Source organism: Neovison vison, chromosome 13 (genome assembly GCF_020171115.1).
Source record: "Neovison vison isolate M4711 chromosome 13, ASM_NN_V1, whole genome shotgun sequence".
Classification (NCBI taxonomy): Eukaryota; Metazoa; Chordata; class Mammalia; order Carnivora; family Mustelidae; genus Neogale; species Neogale vison.
In genome coordinates this window covers 90,166,743-90,184,283 of record NC_058103.1, presented here as the reverse complement: position 1 = coordinate 90,184,283, position 17,541 = coordinate 90,166,743, and the positions used below count along the sequence as shown (strand labels likewise).

The following is a 17,541-nucleotide window of genomic DNA, read 5'->3' as shown; positions in this document are numbered from 1 at the left end:
TTTTGCTTACAATCTTTACACTGCCAGCATTAATGTATAGGGGATTCTGCGGTACGAGAATACTGCCTTTATTTTATTTGCAATCCATTGTATAGTGTTGAACTAGAAACAACAGCCTCCTCCTTCCTCAAACAATCATTATTATTCTCCTACTTAGTTTTTACTATTAGCAAAACATCAGTTAGATCAGCTACTTACTAAAAAATATTTCATAAACAGAAGAAACTAAAAGGTTAAAAAAAGTAAGGTCAGATAAATAATAAACAGGACTGGCTTTTGAATCAAGCTGTTTAACAACTTGGAATAATCCAGCTCTAAAGTACCTCTCTCCATTATAATTAAGTTGGTTAAATAAAACAGTAATAGATAGAGCCTTTTTAAAAAAAATCTGCATAGACCAGTAATTGCTTAATTTCTTGAAAGTAACTTGAAATTTTATTATAATAATAATAAATTATAGCAACCACTTACTAAGTATCTGCTACATGTTAGATACTTCACATGCATTATTTCTAATCTTTATTACAACCCGTCTGGGCAAAGTATTAATGTACCCATTTTATAGAAAAGGAAACACGCGCAGAGACACTCTCATGTCTCCTAGGACAATACCATTTTCTTTCTTTCAATTTCCTTCAATGCTTCAGTTATGTCAAATGTGTCAAATGACTTTGTACAGTCATGCAACCATTTTTGCTGATTTATTCACTGACTGAGCCACTGTAATTTACTCATTGTCTTGGGTTTGGGGTGACACAGCTTGACAGTTGAAAGGGACATGTTCAATGTCATTGAAATAATGAAATCGTCCATAGAATGGCCCGCATCATCTTGAAGATTCTGTTTACAAAGACACCAACATGAAACAGGTTTTAATCATTAAATTGATAGACATTTCCTAGAGTAAGAAACTGGCTATATTTTGTAATTTTGTTGTGTACTACCAAATCTTGTGTGGGTGTACAAAAATCAAGCACACGTGGCTGACAGAATTGTCATCCTCAAGGTTAAAGAGGTTCCATATCTTAGTCTAAAAGAAAGAAACCACGTTGTTGAATTACTGATCTGGTTCCAAGAGCAGCACTGAATTTAAAGGGATGACCATTCCACAACCTCACTTACTGTGCTGACCGCAACCGTAGACCAGAAGGCTACACCTCGTTGAAGATGACAGTCCTGGTCTCCATTCTATCATGGCAAAAGTCTTCTCTACAGCCACAGAATACCAAATCTAACCTCACCATTCGAGAAAGGTGTATCTCTTTAAGCTCTTCCCAATGGCTTTTATGGCAACGAAGAAACCAAGGAACATATTTTTCTTGCCATCTTACACACTGTTTTTAGTCTTTCTCTGGCAACATGCCTAGAGTGTGAGGGTTGGTCTCTAGATAGATCTTTAAGTTTTTCTCCTCGCCAATTACCATCAGTCAAATACCCTCATTATCAGTGGTATCTTAAACTCCGGGTTACACCTCCTTTTTAATTCTGCTTCCAGAAGTAGAGCTTCTAAAATAGATACTTCTATTAATGATGTCACTCAGCTGACCATTTATGCCTAAAGATGGAGTTAGAAAGACAACAGTTTTCTAAAAGAAAAGAAAAAGTAAACAATGGTAGCTTTTGTACACGAAGTTGTGTTATCTCTACTTAATAGGACGTCAAAATTCTCTACAAAGGAGCCTAAGTTTCCAAGAATAAAATGATTTGCATACATCAATACTAGAGTCCCTATTTTGCTTACCCATTCTTATACCAGGTCTCATGGAGAGCTGAAGTATCTTTTTTTAAAAGATTTTTACAGAACATTGATTTATTCTAGAGAGCGAGGGAGAGGAAGAGTGTACAGAGAGGGAGAGGGAGAAAAGCCAACTGCTTGCTGAAGGCAGAGCCTGATTTGCGGCTCTGTCTCAGGACCTTGAGATCATGGCCTGAGCTGAAATCCGGAGTCAGGCGTTAAACCGACTGAGCCACCCAGGCGCTCCTCTGAAGTATTTTTAATCTCAGGTCTCCTTCATCTCACTCTTGAACAAGCATACCACAACTTTCTCACTCCTGCAGCATTTACATTTCTAATTCCTGAAGTCTTTTTAAGACCTAAACATGGGGGGGGGGGCCCTGAAAGGGAATTTTAGAAAGTTGGAATATTTAGGTCAAATTTTAATGACATTATATTTGTGTAGATGTGGGGGAAATACTTTATATAGACCAAAGGGAGAAAGTCTGCTTGGCGGTATCATGGAGAGCTTAATTAACTACAGTATAGTTATAAAACTGCGGAAATTGAACACAGGCACAATCCTTTTATCTAAAGTCTGTATACCAATTTCATTTATTATCCAAACAGTGGCCTTTATGGCATTCTTCCCGCCCACCCCAGTAAAGAGTCTAATCCAACCTCACAAATCACATCTGTCCTATTAGTCTGCTTAGGTATGGAATAGTTATTTGGGCTTTCCTTTGAGTAATGTAGGCCACTTAACTTATTTATAGAATGTCCATCAATATGGGTTTGTGTGAAGTGTCAGAGGACTTCATTCCCGTTAGGCATTTGGGGCTGGGATACAAAGAAATGAGGTTTCATAGTGTCATGTTAAAGGCAAGTCACCTTTTTTGGTAATGTTAGGTTTGATCACTTGGTTAAGAAGGTTGTCTGTTTTCTCTACTCTATAGCTATTTTTCCTTTTTTAATAACTAAGTAATGTGTAGTAAGATACTTTCATGTAATATTAAATCTGTTCTTCAAGTTTCTTCCATTATTTTTTATTAAGTTCAGTTACCCAACATAGGTATATCATAGTTCCAGATACAGAATTCAGTAATTCATCAGTTGCATATAACACCCAATGCTCATCAGATCAGGTGCCCTCCTTAATGCCCATCACCCAGTTACCCCATCCCCCTAACCCCCTCTCTTCTGCAACCCTCAATTTTTTTCCCCAGAGTCCAGAGTCTCTCATGGTTTCACTCCTGTACCCAGGAGTACAAGTGCTGGGTTGTAGGGTAGCACTATTTTTAACTTCTTGAGGATCCTCCATACTGTTTCCCAGAGTGGCTGTACCAACTTGCATTCCCACCAATGTGTAAGAGTTCCCTTTTCTCCACATCCTCGCCAACATTTGTTGTTTCCTATTCTGTCAATTTTAGCCATTCTGACTGGTGTAAAGTGGCATCTCAGTGTGGTTTTGATTTGTATTTCCCTGATGACAAGTGATGTTGAGCATATTTTTCATGTCTCTGTTGGCCATTTATAGGTCTTCTTGGGAGAAATGTCTTTTCAAGTCTTCTGCCCATTTCTTGACCAGATTATTTGTCTTGGGAGTGTTGACTTTGATAAGTTCTCTATAGATCTTGGATACCAGCCCTTTATCTGATAAGACATTTCCAAATATCTTCTCCCATTCTTTAGGCTACTTTTTAGTCTTGTTGACTCTTTCCTTTGCTGTACAGAAGCTTTTTATCTTGATGAAGTCCATATAGTTCATCTTTGCTTTTGTCTCCCATGCCCTTAGAGATGTGTCTTACAAGAAGTTGATACTACTGAGGTCTCAGAGGTTGCTGTCTGTGTTCTTTTCTAAGATTTGGATGGATTCCTATCTCACATTGAGGTTTTTCATCCATTTTGAGTTTATCTTTGTGTGTGGTATAAAAGAATGGTCCAGTTTCATTCTTCTGCATGTGGCTGTCCAGTTTTTCCAGCACCACTTATTGAAGAGGCTATCTTTTTTCCATTGGGTATTCTTTCCCTTTGTCAAAGATTAGTTGGCCATAGAGTTTAAGGCCCACTTCTGGACCTCTTCTTTCCATTGATCTATGTGTCTGTTTATGTACCAGCACCACGCTGTCTTAATGATGACAGCTTTGTAATATAGCCCGAAGTCAGGCATTATGATGCCACCAGCTTTCATTTTCTTTTTCAACTTTCCTCTGACTATTCAGGGTCTTTTCTGGTTCCATAAGAATTTTAGGGTTGTTTGTTCCAGCACTGTGAAAAATGTTGATGGTATTTTTGTAGGGATTTCATTGAATGTGTAGATTGCTCTGGATAGCATTGTAAGGCATCATGAAAAATAATTTCCCTACAAACCTACAGAATAGGTACTCTGGCTGTTTCTATTAAGTGGCTGAAGGAACTACATCAGAGAGGTTAAATAAATACCCCAAAGTCCTGGAGCTATGACATGGTGAAACCCCCAATGTTGATGTTTCTAGTCTCACTCTGCCTACCCCCACCCCACCTGCCAAATCTACTCTCCACAAAGTTAACACAACAATGTACTTCAGATTAAAACACTGAATCTCTTCCATCACACAACAATGCCTTGGCACCTGGTATCCACACACTAAATATTTGTTAGTGTGAATGGAATTAAATTGACAGAGAGTTAACGAATAAACCCTATCACTATTTTCTCCTTAGCCTTTTTTTTTTTTCAGTGATCTGGCCCAAGGAGCATGAAAGGGATACCTTGCATGAAGTGAAAAGGAATGTAACTGAGGAGGCTGTCACAGCTTTCAGGGCAGATGTGAAGATACCTCTTAGGATATCTACCCCTATGGCCAATCTGGATGTACTCCCTCCACCCCCCATAACCTCCACCTCTACATCTGAAATCCTACCATATCGACCTCACACTCCATTCTCCCACATTCTCCTAGTGCTCAGAACCTCTCTATTTCCTTTTCCCATGAAAACATCCCATCCCTGTAACACTGACTTTACTCCCAGTCAGTTACCACCTTGTGTCTTCATTTCCTCCTTTATCTAACTTGAACCCAATGGTTCAGTAATTCGAAGACTCCCCAAACTCTATTCTCAGCTTCCTAACCATTTCCCTGCAAACTCTGGGATTTGGAAGAATCCACACATCTCGCTCCTTCCCTGAAATGCCTGAGTATTCCTGGAGAAAGTCACACAATGATAAGGGTGGTTGGTAAGTTTCAGCCACCTTCTGACCTTATCCTAATTAGCGGTTTCTCCTCTGCCCCCTATCCCCTCAGCTGTGATTCTAAGCTTTTATCTCTCTCTTTATGTTCCTTCCTCATCACCCTCTTTCTCTGACTGCCTTCTACAACTGGAGGAAAATCCAGGCCATGGAGCAGACGAAACACCTGTATGTAATCCACATGTATACCTGACTTTACTTCCTTTCTTCTTTGTCTCAATAGAGTTGACTTTTAACTTTTACAAAATGTATTTTATGCTCTGGACCCCAGCTTGTACTACAGCTTTCCTCCATTAAATTATATCTACTTTTTCCTACATGCTTCAACACTCCATTATTCTGTATATCTTCTTTTATTGCTTTCTCTTCAGCCATATAAATAAGCTCTGTTCTCTCTTCTCCTTTAAAGTAGAACATCCTTTGGGGTGCCTGGGTGGCTCAGTGGATTAAAGCCTCTGCCTTCGGCTCGGATCATGATTCTGGGGTCCTGGGATCGAACCCCATGTCAGGCTCTCTGCTCCGCAGGGAGCCTGCTTCCCCCCTCGCCCCCCGCCTGCCTCTCTGCCTGCTTGTGATCTTTGTCTGTCAAATAAATAAGTAAAATCTTAAAAAATAAAATAAAAATAAAGTAGAACATCCTTTGATTCTATATCTTTCCTTTGTCTGTTGCCATGTTGTTTATATTTTTCCCATGAATAAAATTCTTGAAATAGTCTGCACCCACTGCCTCCACTTTTCTCACCTCCCTTTTGCTCCTCAAACCACAATGCCATCTGCCCATACCATTTCACTGAAATTGCCTTCTCCAAAGTCACCCATGACCTTTGAGTTGCTAAATTCATTGGGACACTTTTCAGGCCTTATCTTATTTAACCACACCCTCTCCTTTATCTTGTTTTTCCTTCAGAAAGATATCCATTAGACATTGAGGATACTGTACCGAACCAAACATAACTGACCTTGTCCTTATGGAATGCAGAGTCTAGAAGACATAGACATTAAACAAAGAATTACATGATTAATTATTAAATACATGTAAATGTGATATGCTACAAAGAAAATCTAAATGTTATTATGAGAATAGAGGATTTAGCTTAATCTCAAGGGGAAATGGTTAAAAAAAAAATGGCACTTAAACTGAGATCTGAAGAACCAAGAGCAGTTCGCCCAATTAGAGATGGTGATGGAAAGAACATTCTAGATGAAGAAAACAAAAGCAGGAGCCCTAAGATGGGCAGGAGGGTAGACTGCTTGGCAGCAAAAAAAGGGACAGTGTGATTAGATCAAAGAGAATGAGGGGATTCCAGATGGGGCTGGAGATGGGGGCATAGGTGTGAAATCACTCAAAATTTTAGATCATGTTAAAAAAATTTGGACTGTATCCTAAGAATGATTTGTTTGCATCAGAGAATTTTATTTATTTTATTTATTTATTTTTAAAGATTTTCTCCATTTAGGGGCACCTGGGTGGCTCAATTGTTAGGCATCTGCCTTCGGTTCAGGTCATGATCCCAGGGTCCTGGGATTGGGCCCTGCATCAGGCTCCCTGCTTGGTGGGAAGCCTGCTTCTCCTTCTCCCTCTCCCCCTGCTTGTGTTCCCTCTCTCACTGTGCCTCTCCCTGTCAAATAAATAAAATCTTCCAAAATAAATTAAAAAAATTTAAAAGAGAAGTTAAAAGGGGAAGAATTGTTCCTCAAAGTTATCCTTAATTGATAGAAAAGAAATGAAACGTACTATCCTCTTTCCCAGCCACTACTTTGGAACTGAAAGAAAAATATTTATGTAAAGAGAGGATAAATATGTTTTCATTCATGAGCTAAGCTCCATTACATTTTCTTTCTTATGGTAAGAAATCTGTAACTGTGCAATATCCTCTATTTGTCCACGTTTCTCTGTGCTTTTTGGTGTCCGTGCTATCTTGGATTATGAACTCTAGATGGCAGTGATCAAGTCAAGGTTTGTGCCGTGTCTGGACAATGCTACATACATTGCATAATACATAATAAACACTATTTGTAATTATAATAAGGGTGAGTTCTGCAAGAGGTAAACAAGGGTATAAAATTCATCTTCCGTATGGTTATTATTCCATTTATATGAGAAGTCCACTAAATTCACTGAACCATATCAGGCCACATCTGTTTGAAAACCTACCAGTTTTTATGAACATTAAATAAAAATGGTTAGATTTAATGACAATTTATCATATCCACGCAAAAGTAATGAAATGAAAATGAGGCCACGCTGATAAAGAAAGGAGTTTTAAATGTTAACAAGTTCAATGTTTTATTTTGTATCCTTCCAGAAATCAAATATCTGCTACTTAGGCTCCAGAACTTTTTAATTGGAGGCCATTTTCGTTTCAGTGCTGTGTTCTTTCTTGCTTAAGTATTAACAGACTAAGAAAATATGCCAAACATATTTATACATGAACTTTTCTCACAAAAGCAAGGGTTTTGAACCTGAGGAGAAACTGCTTGGGAGAACAATTTTACCACAAGGAGAAACAAGGAACACAGCCCTTACACAGACTGAAGATAAAGCTGTGGGATGCGGGGAAAGGGAAGCAGACAGGAAGTGAAAAAGTTCTCCTAGCTGTATTTTAGAGGTGAAGTAAATTCTACTTGGATTAGACCTTCTAAGTTACTATGACAGAGGGTAAAGGGAGGTGGAAAGAAAAGTTTGAGTGACGTTTCTGACAGCAAGCTACAGAAATAACAATTTGACAGAAGAGGCCATCATAAATATAAGATCATCTCAGGCATGAATAGGATTTCCCTTAATGTAAAAAATATGGAGCACATGTAGGATTCAATTTGGGGCGAAGAGAAAGAGCTGGGTGGGCAGGTTACCTGGAAGCAAGCTACTGGGGCGGGGGGACGTCAGACAACTCTCGTAGCAGTTTAAATATCCCTAGTGAACATTTTTGGAGATTTGGAGGTATCGCTCTCAGTTATTCCTATTTATATCTGTTTCTAGCTTGATTGACTGAGATGACGTATAACCAATAAATAGAGAAGGCTGGGATTTCTATTAATACAACGTCTGTTTTTGTGCCAGTACCGAAATCTATTTATCCTTCAGGTAGAGGAGAGATCTCCTTCTTGCCTAATCAATACGGACATCACAGATCAACAACAAATCTTCATACTGGCAAACAGACCAGTCAATATCTTATTATTATTTAATAAGAATTTCATTGTCAGTGCGCTGAGAAGAAAAATATTAGTAGAAAAGTCTGCACGTGGTATTATAAATACTGCTCTATTCTAAGGGACAGAAGATGGAGAAGCGCGATGTTGTAAGAAAATTAGCCTCACATTCTGAGCTTTGGGATCTCCTCAGGAGATAGAGCTGACTAGTCTTATGAGTTGGACCTGGTTAGTTGCCATCTTTGACTTCAGTTCTCTGTCAAAAAGGTAAAAGGGGTTGACCAAACTTCTCCCCAACGCTCACCCTTCTGCATCTGAAATCTACAACAAGTAAATATCTTATTTTGAATTTACATTAGGTTAAGGATTTAACAATCAGCTGAAACAGGATGACTAACCCATAACGTGTTCCAGAAAAATATGAAATGACATGTTGAAGAGCATTTCAATTGAACAAAACAGATTTGTGTGTGTGCCACTATTGATATACAAATGTTGAATGTCTTTTACTGTATCTACTGAGTGTGATTGATAGGAGATGCCTCAATTTCAAGGTCTGTGGATTTAAGTAAATTATTGTCAGTGGTATCACTTCTTTAAAAAAAAAAAAAATTCTACCCTTACAGAAAAGAGACAAATTGAGACAAGATATACATAAAGCATCAATTTAGCACAAACATCCCCTTACAGTTGTGAATATATCTGTGAACATGTATATGTGGAGAGAGAGAGATGTGAATATATACGTATGTCTGTGTAGTTGGGAGTTTCTCAGAAAATTTGAGGAGCATTTTTACAATGATTTATGCTTTTCAGAATGTTTAGCATTTCTGTTTTGAAAACAACTTGTCTTCCTTTTCAAAACGTATGGGCTAAGCCGGCTCTGAGGTTAGAGTGAGCTATCTTCACAGGGGTGTGTCGGCTCCCACTCAACGATTCTTCTACAGAAAAGGAGCCAGTGCGGGGACTAGTGGGGCAGTGAGTTTGAGCCCCAGGTTGGGGGTAGAGATTACTTAAATAATAAATAAACCCTCTCCAAAAAAAAAAAAAAAAAAAAAAGAGAGAGAGAGAGAGAGAGAGATTAGTGGTTCTATTAAGTCTCAAATCTTCAGCCCCTTTTCCAAAACACGACCAAACTGTTGAATGTCTATCAAGAGAAGGAAAAAAGTGTTTGCCTATTTTGTTTTTGTTTTGTTTTTAAGGTTTATTTATTTTCGAGAGGGGGGAAGAGAGAGAGAGAGAGCACAAGCAGGAGGGGGACAGAGATTCTCAAGCTGACGTCATGCTGGGCCTGGGACCTGATGCAGGGCTCCTTCCCGAGACTCTGAAATCCCGACATGAGCCAAAATCAAGAGTCAGGCGCTTAACAAGCTGTGCCACCCAGGTACCCCAAAAGAGTTTTTTTCTTTTTTTTTTTAAGATTTTATTTATTTATTTGACAGAGTTTCTTTTACTGAAATATTAAATCCTTGCTTTCACCCCTCCCTTTCTACCTTGGTTGGCCCTTTCTTCCTCCACCTCTCATTCAAATTCCCTTGCTTTGAGACCAAAACATGAGTAAGTTTGTTGCAGAGAGGAAACCCAGGGAAGAGAAAACTTGGCTCCTCTCCCTTGCCTTGCTGGGTTCTCTCCCCTCTCATTTCTGTTTGTATCTAACTTAGATTATGTCTGTTTAAATTCTCTTTATAGCCAGGATATTTTAGGTTTGCAGTATTTTTACGCCAAATATAAATAGCTTTAAATTTTTAAAGCCATCATGTCACAAATATTTTACAGATTAACTTGATTTAAAACATAAATGAGTATCAAGTGAGAAAAGCACAAAGGTAGATTTCTCTTTCCAAAAACATGTAGGTATCTGCTTTCACCTTTTTTTTTTTTTTTTAATCTGCTTTCCTTAAAAGATTTTTAAAGTTTCTGATAGAGGTCCCTGGAAGTAAGTTCATGTTTAGCAAGATCATACCCAAAAAAGAAAGAAAGAAAGAAAGAAAAAAAAAAAAAAAAGAAAGGAAAGGATTTGATGGGAGCCCACCCTGGGGCTAATTTAGAAGTTTCCATTTATGTCATGTCAGATTTGGGGAGACTGAACCCTCACTGAATGCATTGGTCTGACTGTCTCCCAGACTTGATACCCAGGGTTCATGACTGCAGTTCCTGGCACGGTCATAAATATTCATACCTCTACTAATAATTTGCAAGCCAAATTCATTTGGCTTTTTTCACCCCATCAATCTTATAATTAATAAGGGTGGTGCTCTTATTTCACTTTCCTCCAAAAGAAAAGATAAATGAAATAAAGAGTCATCCTGTAAATTTAAATAGGAGTGCCTCTCACTGATTAAAAGCTGATGCTATCATAGAGTGAGGGAAGAAGAGGCTTCAGCTCTTTCTCTCACTGGTGACTGACTCGGGAGCCGGGGGAAGATGAGAGCTAAGGAACCATTTCCAGATGTGGCGGCATGAGCCTTGATCTGAAATGCTTGGTTATCTGTTAAATAATGCGTAGGAAGACTTTGAGATACTATGTTGAAAGTGAATCGTAGGGGATGTATTTACAAATTGCACTCTTATCTATTGTTTAGAGAGAGGGACGCTGAGTAGAGCAGGCCCATATCCAGAGCATTCGATTCTAAACAGTCTGCAGATTCTGCCTGCAGCCTAGAAATGTAAAGACATTTTAGAAAGTTGTCAAAATTTAGTGATGACTGTGCCTGTAAAGTGACCGCCTTTGGATCAGAGCGAGAGCTGCATTTCTAAATCTAATTGTCAAGACGTGGTCTCCGCAGAAACACTGACGGAGGCATACGGACAAAGTGACTTGACAAATAAATCATGGTACATAGGACGTGGTGTAAATTGTCTGCTCCCATTGGATTTTCTAAGGTCATTTATAGCAAAGCAGGAAAATCAAACTGAACATAATTTAGAAATAAAATTTTGATAATTGAACTAAGTAACTTGAACTTGTCAATCACCTGTGACCTTATTCTATTTACACTTCACTTGAACATTCTAAAGTCCTAAGGCCTGTGGATAAGCTTCAAGTATGAACAGCCGCCCTTGCTCTGTTATGGGGGAGGGGGGGAGGTTTACCACTCCTTCTGAACAGATGATTTCATCTGTATCAAAATTAAGAGACTTGGATAAATAAGTGGAAAAAGCTTAACTTTGTAGTTAAGTGTTTGCCTCTGAACTTTCCTTTAGGGAGATGTACCTTAAAGATGCGAAAGTGTGGGGTGTGTGTGTGTGTGTGTGTGTGTGTTGGTTAGTTTGTTTTAGGAGCTCCTGTCTCCTGAGCTATTCTTGAGACAACCCCCTGCTTCCACTTAATTATGTGAAGGTGGTATGAGGGGAGGTCAGGCACTCCTAGTGTTTTGTTTTGTTTTTTAAGATTTTATTTATTTAATTGATAGACAGAGATCACAAGTAGGCAGAGAGGCAGGCAGAGAGAGAGGAGGAAGCAGGCTCCCTGCTGAGCAGAGAGCCCGATGCAGGGCTCCATCCCAGGACCGTGAGACTATGACCTGAGCTGAAGGCAGAGGCTTTGACCCACTGAGCCACCCAGGCGCCCCACTCCTAGTGTTCTTTATCCTTAAAGCTTGTGTACAAGTGTCTTGATCTATAAAAGCCTGTTATGTTCATGGCAATCCTTTTAAAATGCCTGAGCACAGCTTATACCTTAATTTTTACACCTAATTCTATGGGACTGTAATGACACATTGGATTTACTGACAAAAAAAAAAGGCCTTCCTGTATTGACATTTGAAAAAGGAGAGTAACTAGGGCACCTGGACGGCTCAGTCGGCCGTCCAGCTCAGGTCATGATCCCGGGGTCCTGGAATAGAGTCCTGAGTCTGGCTCCTTGCTCAGCGGGGAGCCTGCTTCTCCCTCTGCCTGCCGTGCCCCGCCCCCCGCTCCTGCTCCTGCTCTCTCTCATTCTCTCAAGTAAATACAATGTTCAAAAAGTACTAATAACAAAATAGGTGTGCTTCTCCCTCAGTTACCCCTAAGTCCGACTGGGCCTCTTTCTAACCTCCCGCATTCGGTCAGCTGCGGCGTTGAGACCGAGCTGCGCGCCCCCAGAAGACAAGTGCCACAGGCTGGGACTCCAAGACACCAGGAGTTTTTGCAAGGAGTTCGCTGTTGCTTTAGGGGATGTGAGTCTCGGCCTGTGCAGGTCCCTCCCTGGGGAGGATGGCGGTAATTGGCTATTCCTCTCTCTCCCCTGAGCTGGGAGGGTTTTTAAAAAAATCTATTACCCTGTTGGGTGATATAGAATCCCTTTCCTCTCTCACTGACACTTCAAAAGCAGAATTAGACCCACCTAAACCTTGTGGGGGCGTTCTCAGTCTTCGCTCTCACTCTCCTAAGTCCCCAACAGAACACAGTTTTTCTGCAGGGGCGCTGCGAAGGATGGCAGATCTAGGGATGACAGAAGAACTTGGGGGTGCGGAGGTTCTGATAGTCACCCCTTCTCTCCTTCCCAATCTGCTCATAGACCCAGAGGCAGACCTTCTTTTCATCTTCAGTGCCACCCCAGGTCATACTGAGGCCCTGATGCCCCCCTCCCAGCAAAGGCTGCTGCAGGGGCTGGGGCCAGAGCAGACTGGCCCCAGCCAGGCCACCTTCTTGATTTTTAAAAGGTGCTGGAGGCTAAACGCTTAAGTTCGGGTTAGGCTCTTGGGATCACAGAATTTCTCACCTGCTTAGGACCTGAGGACTAGATGGCTTCCTAATTCTCTTTGCAGCTGGGGAAGGCCAAGAGAATGAGGGAAGAGGAAGGTGAACATCTACCCCCCACCCCCCACCCCACCAATGGGTGTCCTCCCTAAGACCCAGAGCTGCAAGGGCAGAAGAGATGCATACCCCTGCCCCACCCTGCAAGGAGTTCTGGTTTGGTGGGGTGGGGGGGAGGCAGGCGGGGGGGGGGGGGCGGGGGGCGGGGGGGGGGGCCCTCACACCAGCTGTGCTCCTCCTCAGCCAGTTTTACAAATAAGCTGGTGTTGTTTGATGTTCTTCCCTTCTCTCTTTGAAGGCTTGGCAGCCAAGGTCCGGTAGGAACAGGGTAGGACTGAGTCAGAGAAGAGATAGTCATTGTGAGTTTTGTGGCTATTTCTGTAGACGTGTGCCTAGATCACCCTGCATGTTTGTAGAAGGAGGTGGGGGTAGGGAGTAGAGACAGACAGAATGCACGAAGCTAGGGAACTAGAGACTGTAACTCGAGTCAGAGACACACCAGACCCCAGGTACTGCTGCCTCACCTTGGCCGCACATCTGCAACAGACCCCTCTTCCTCAGGGGGCCAATGTGAGCCTTTTTATGCATCAGCCCTAAGAACATTCTTTGTTTCCCCAGGATGCAGAGAGGGAAGCTGGTGGGGGGAAAGTGGGGCTAAAGTGGCCCTTGGGGCTGGAGTGGCAGGTGACAGAGAGGCAGGCAAGAGAGCTGGGCTCTGGGGTGTCTGCTGGGCTGCCCAGTGCTCACCCCTCCGCCCACAGGCTCACCTGCCTTCAAATCCTTCATCTTGAGAACACAGGACTTCCTTCCGCTGATTTGGCTTGTTTTCTATATGAAGGGAAATTATGACTCGTATTTTTATTTTTCAAAGTCGCATTTACCTGAGAGTGTCTACCGGGCATGAATGGAGAGCTAAGAAGAGTTCGGATAATTCCCAATAAAAACTAGCATGAATGACAGTTTGTGTTAGAACTAAAATGGGGTTACTTTTGGACAGCAACCAGGATTGGCTCTGTATTGGGATAGAAATAATCCTCCCGACATATTCCTATGTGTGGGTTTCTTCAAGGTCCCTCTTCTGCTGATTTCAAAAAGTGAATGGGCTGAAGTAGCCCAAGAGCCTACTTCTGGGTCAGTGTGTTGTAGAGAAATACTTCGGACTTTAATGGATCTCCCTGAAGTCCACAAAGACAGGCAACATAGAGGCGGGGAAAGGGAAATTCACATTAGCTAGGGCAGAGATGACAAAAGGGAAGAGGGAGCTAGAGAGAAAACAAGGAAAGGTGGAGAGAGAAGGAGGAAGAGGGGGTGGGGAGAAGAGGGGTGGGGAGGAGGGGGCGGGAGAGAGACAGAGATTTTCACACGTGCAGACCGAGGGCTTTGAGGACTTTGACCCGACCCCCAAACCCGAGTGCATCTCACAAAACAGGTTCGGCTCGTATTTCAGGCGGTCTCCTAGCCCCGAGTCCGTGGTCCCCGGGGCTCTAATTCACTCCTGCCCTCTCTGCACAATGACATTCGAACCTGGGAAAATAATTGCATTAGAGCAGATTACTTATAACCGATAGTTATCCGTCTTTTTCTGTTCGACAGAAGTCTATTAAACTCAGCACAGTCCTTACCAGCTGAGCTCTAGAGCGCGCCTTCATTAAGAAAATTAAAATCATACTTTTGAATCTAAGCAAAGCCTGCGTAGGTCTCCAGAGCCTGCGTCTAACCCCGACGTTCTGGTAAGCCTGATTTTCCCGCGAACCAATCTCTGCTTTTTGGATACAGTAGGTCAGGGCGGAAAGATTGAGTGGGATGACAATTACTTGAAGATAGGGATGTCTGAGCTCTAGAAGTACCATCTTTCTTCACAGCCCCTTACCCCCTCCCCCCACCACCACCTTCCCTCTGGCGGATCTTTTCTCAGGCACTTTCCAGTTAAAGGCACCACACCTGTGCAGGCGTGAGGGGGATCTGGGGAGCCCTGTGGGTGGCTGACGCTGTGGGTGGGGGACAAGGAAAGGTGTAGGTTCAGGGCCAAGGGAAGCCAGAAGGGGGAACTTCCCCAGCTGACGTCTGTGGCCAGAGGCCCACTCTAAGTGCATGTGTTTGACACACACACACACACACATGCAGACACACAAAGGGCGGGGGGGGCAGACTGCCCCCCACTTCTTTGCATTTCACACTCGATCTGGGACCAATGTGGCCTATGAGCCTTTTGTCCAGCCTGGCCCCGGGACTGAGCTGGCAGCTGCATGAACCTCAGACCAGGATCCTCGGTCTCTCTGGCCGAATCTTCGCCCTCTGGGGACCTATTTGGGTTTCCTCCTTGGCTCCGCTGGAGCCTCAGCTCGAGGTGCGCCTTGGAGACTCGGGGCGCAGAATCGGCCCAGCTTCTCCCTCTTCTGCACCCCAGCTAGGGCATAGGTGGGAAAAGCGACTGGGGAGGGAGGGCGAAATCCCCTTCCTCCCCTCCCCGAAGCCTCAGGGTAACATCTCCCATTGCTCCAGCAGAGGTGGGATCTCCAACTCCACTGGAAACATCACCCGGCAGGAGAGCTGTCTGCTCAATTAGGAGGGGGCACTTTTGCATTGATTTTCTGTGGCATCTGGAAATTCGCAGGGCTTGGAGAATAATTTTTAGCATGTTTTGTTGTGGTGGTTGTTAGCCACTGCCCTTTGTCTCAACATTTTGCTTTTTATAATGTTAATTTCTGTGTCTTTCTCTGAAAGGTCTGCCCAACTCAGGGCTCTCAAGAAAAACACAATGGCTTTTGCACATTTTCAGGGTGTCCTCTCCCTGGGCTCTAGGAGCAGGGAGATACTGCTTTCATTTTTTTTTTTTTTTTGTCAGAATGCCCAGTAATAGAGTTCTCCACCCCTCTTTCTGTATGTCTAATGAGGGCTTTGAGGTTTATTAGGGGAAAATAGCACACACCCCCTCAGCCCTCAAATACAGGATTAGGTGGAGTTTACTTGAAAGTGTATAATATTGTTGTTCCTTGGCAAGTGTCTCATTTTCTTTTCCATAATTTCTATCTGACACCAAAGCCTACAAAATTCAAGTGATGAAAGTCAGCGAATACATGTGGACAAGTGAACATCTTTTATATCTCCACAATTTTCAACTCGCTGAGCTGGTGGATTTTTTTTTTCCTTAATTTTTTTTTTCCAGGGAAAAAGAAAATAAAGCAAAAGCACCTTTGCCGTTGTTTTAACATTTAGTTCTCATCAAATGTAGATGCATCATTCGATTTCTTTTTCCTGTGTAGCAAAAGGCGAGGAAATCAGAAACAAACAGCAGCTTTCTAACAGCAGGAAATCCAAGACTTTCGGGAAGGTTTTCGTCTCTCCTGTCTTCCCCCTCTTTCTTCTTAAAGCAAAACAAAAGCAAAGATAAAGAAGGAAGAAACACCATTCCTCACAGAGAGTTTATTTTGTTGCCACAATACAGGGGTGGAGACAGTTAACGGCATTTTGAAATGATAATGCTTAGTGATCCCATTCATTTAATCATAATCTTCAAGTGGTTTAAGATTAATGGCAAGAGGTGTCTTCAGTCTCTTCCTAAGGACCTTTGCATTAATTTACGTAGAACATTGACCAGACTGTCAGTGTCTCCAAATTTCATTAAGTCAAACTGAGACAAATACAATGAGATGTTCCCATTTTCTTCATCTGTGAGAATTTCTTACTGGAAATGTCTCTGCTTGGATTCAACTGCACTGGGGACACCTGCTTTCTTTTCTTTATTCTGGGTAGATAAATACAGATATATAAAATGTGTGTTTTATAGATACATAGGTATTTACGTGAACCAATATTGCTTGCAGATAACTTCTCTTCCACTTCGGAGCTTAATGAAGACCTTTCCAAAAGTCAACTTCAGTAGCAGGTAGCAGGTTCTGCTGCCCCCCAAGACCAGGATTTATATTTAAGGGAAGTTTGAACTCCCTGAACTTTTTCACAACCGACCAAAAAAACAATCATAATAATGAGAACAACTTGGAGTATAAATATTTAATTTACCTCGGTTGTCACACTAGCCCCAGTAATTCTTCAAATCACACCCGGACTGGAGGCAGCCCTTCCCGGGCGCGAAGACTGGGGCCACCTCTGCCTCGCGCTAGGAGCGCTCCTTCCCTGACGTCCTCTAGTCCCCGACCCGGTTCGGAGCATCCCCAAAGAGGAGGGGTTGGAGAAGATGTGACACAGGGCGGTTCTAGGGAGAAGCGAGGGAAAAGAGCGGATTCTTCAAAGAGGAGCTCCTGGTAGCCTGGCAGGAGATGAGCGCGTCAGGAGACCCACCTTTCCCCTGCCGCCCTCCCTGCCTTCCCCGGCGCCTCATTTCTGAGCGCAGTTTCCACAAAATCCCGAAATCCGGTAACTTGAAAAAGCAACCCCCCACCCCCCCCCACTCCCTACACACTAAAGTCGTTCCTCCTCGCAGATCCACACTCGGGGTGGGGGTGGGGGTCCTAGCTGTGGTCAGAAGACTTTCCCGAGTCGGGGCTGCTTTGCCAGCGCCTCTCCCGGGAGTGGAGACTGGCGGGGACGCGGCCGCGCCTGCCCGCCCGGAGCCTGCCCCGGCTCGCGCTACCTGTGCGCCCTCGCCTTCCAGGGGTCCGGAGTCCGCGCGGAGTAACTGGCAAACGGAGAAGACGCCTGTGCGCGCCACGACGGCTGAAAAAATAACCAGACACTCTCAAACCGTGCG

General features: G+C 42.8%; 1 protein-coding gene across 1 annotated transcript in view; it reads left to right on the top strand.

The window, feature by feature from the left end:
- The window catches only part of CDIN1 (CDAN1 interacting nuclease 1), a 273,110-nt gene extending 256,314 nt beyond the window's left edge, over positions 1-16,796 (top strand). Inside the window, exon 11 of the mRNA XM_044230223.1 lies at positions 16,658-16,796. Coding sequence (XP_044086158.1) covers positions 16,658-16,661 — 4 coding nt within the window. The 3' untranslated portion in view covers positions 16,662-16,796. The remainder of the gene's footprint in view (positions 1-16,657) is intronic.
- The last annotated feature ends 745 nt before the right edge of the window (positions 16,797-17,541 follow it).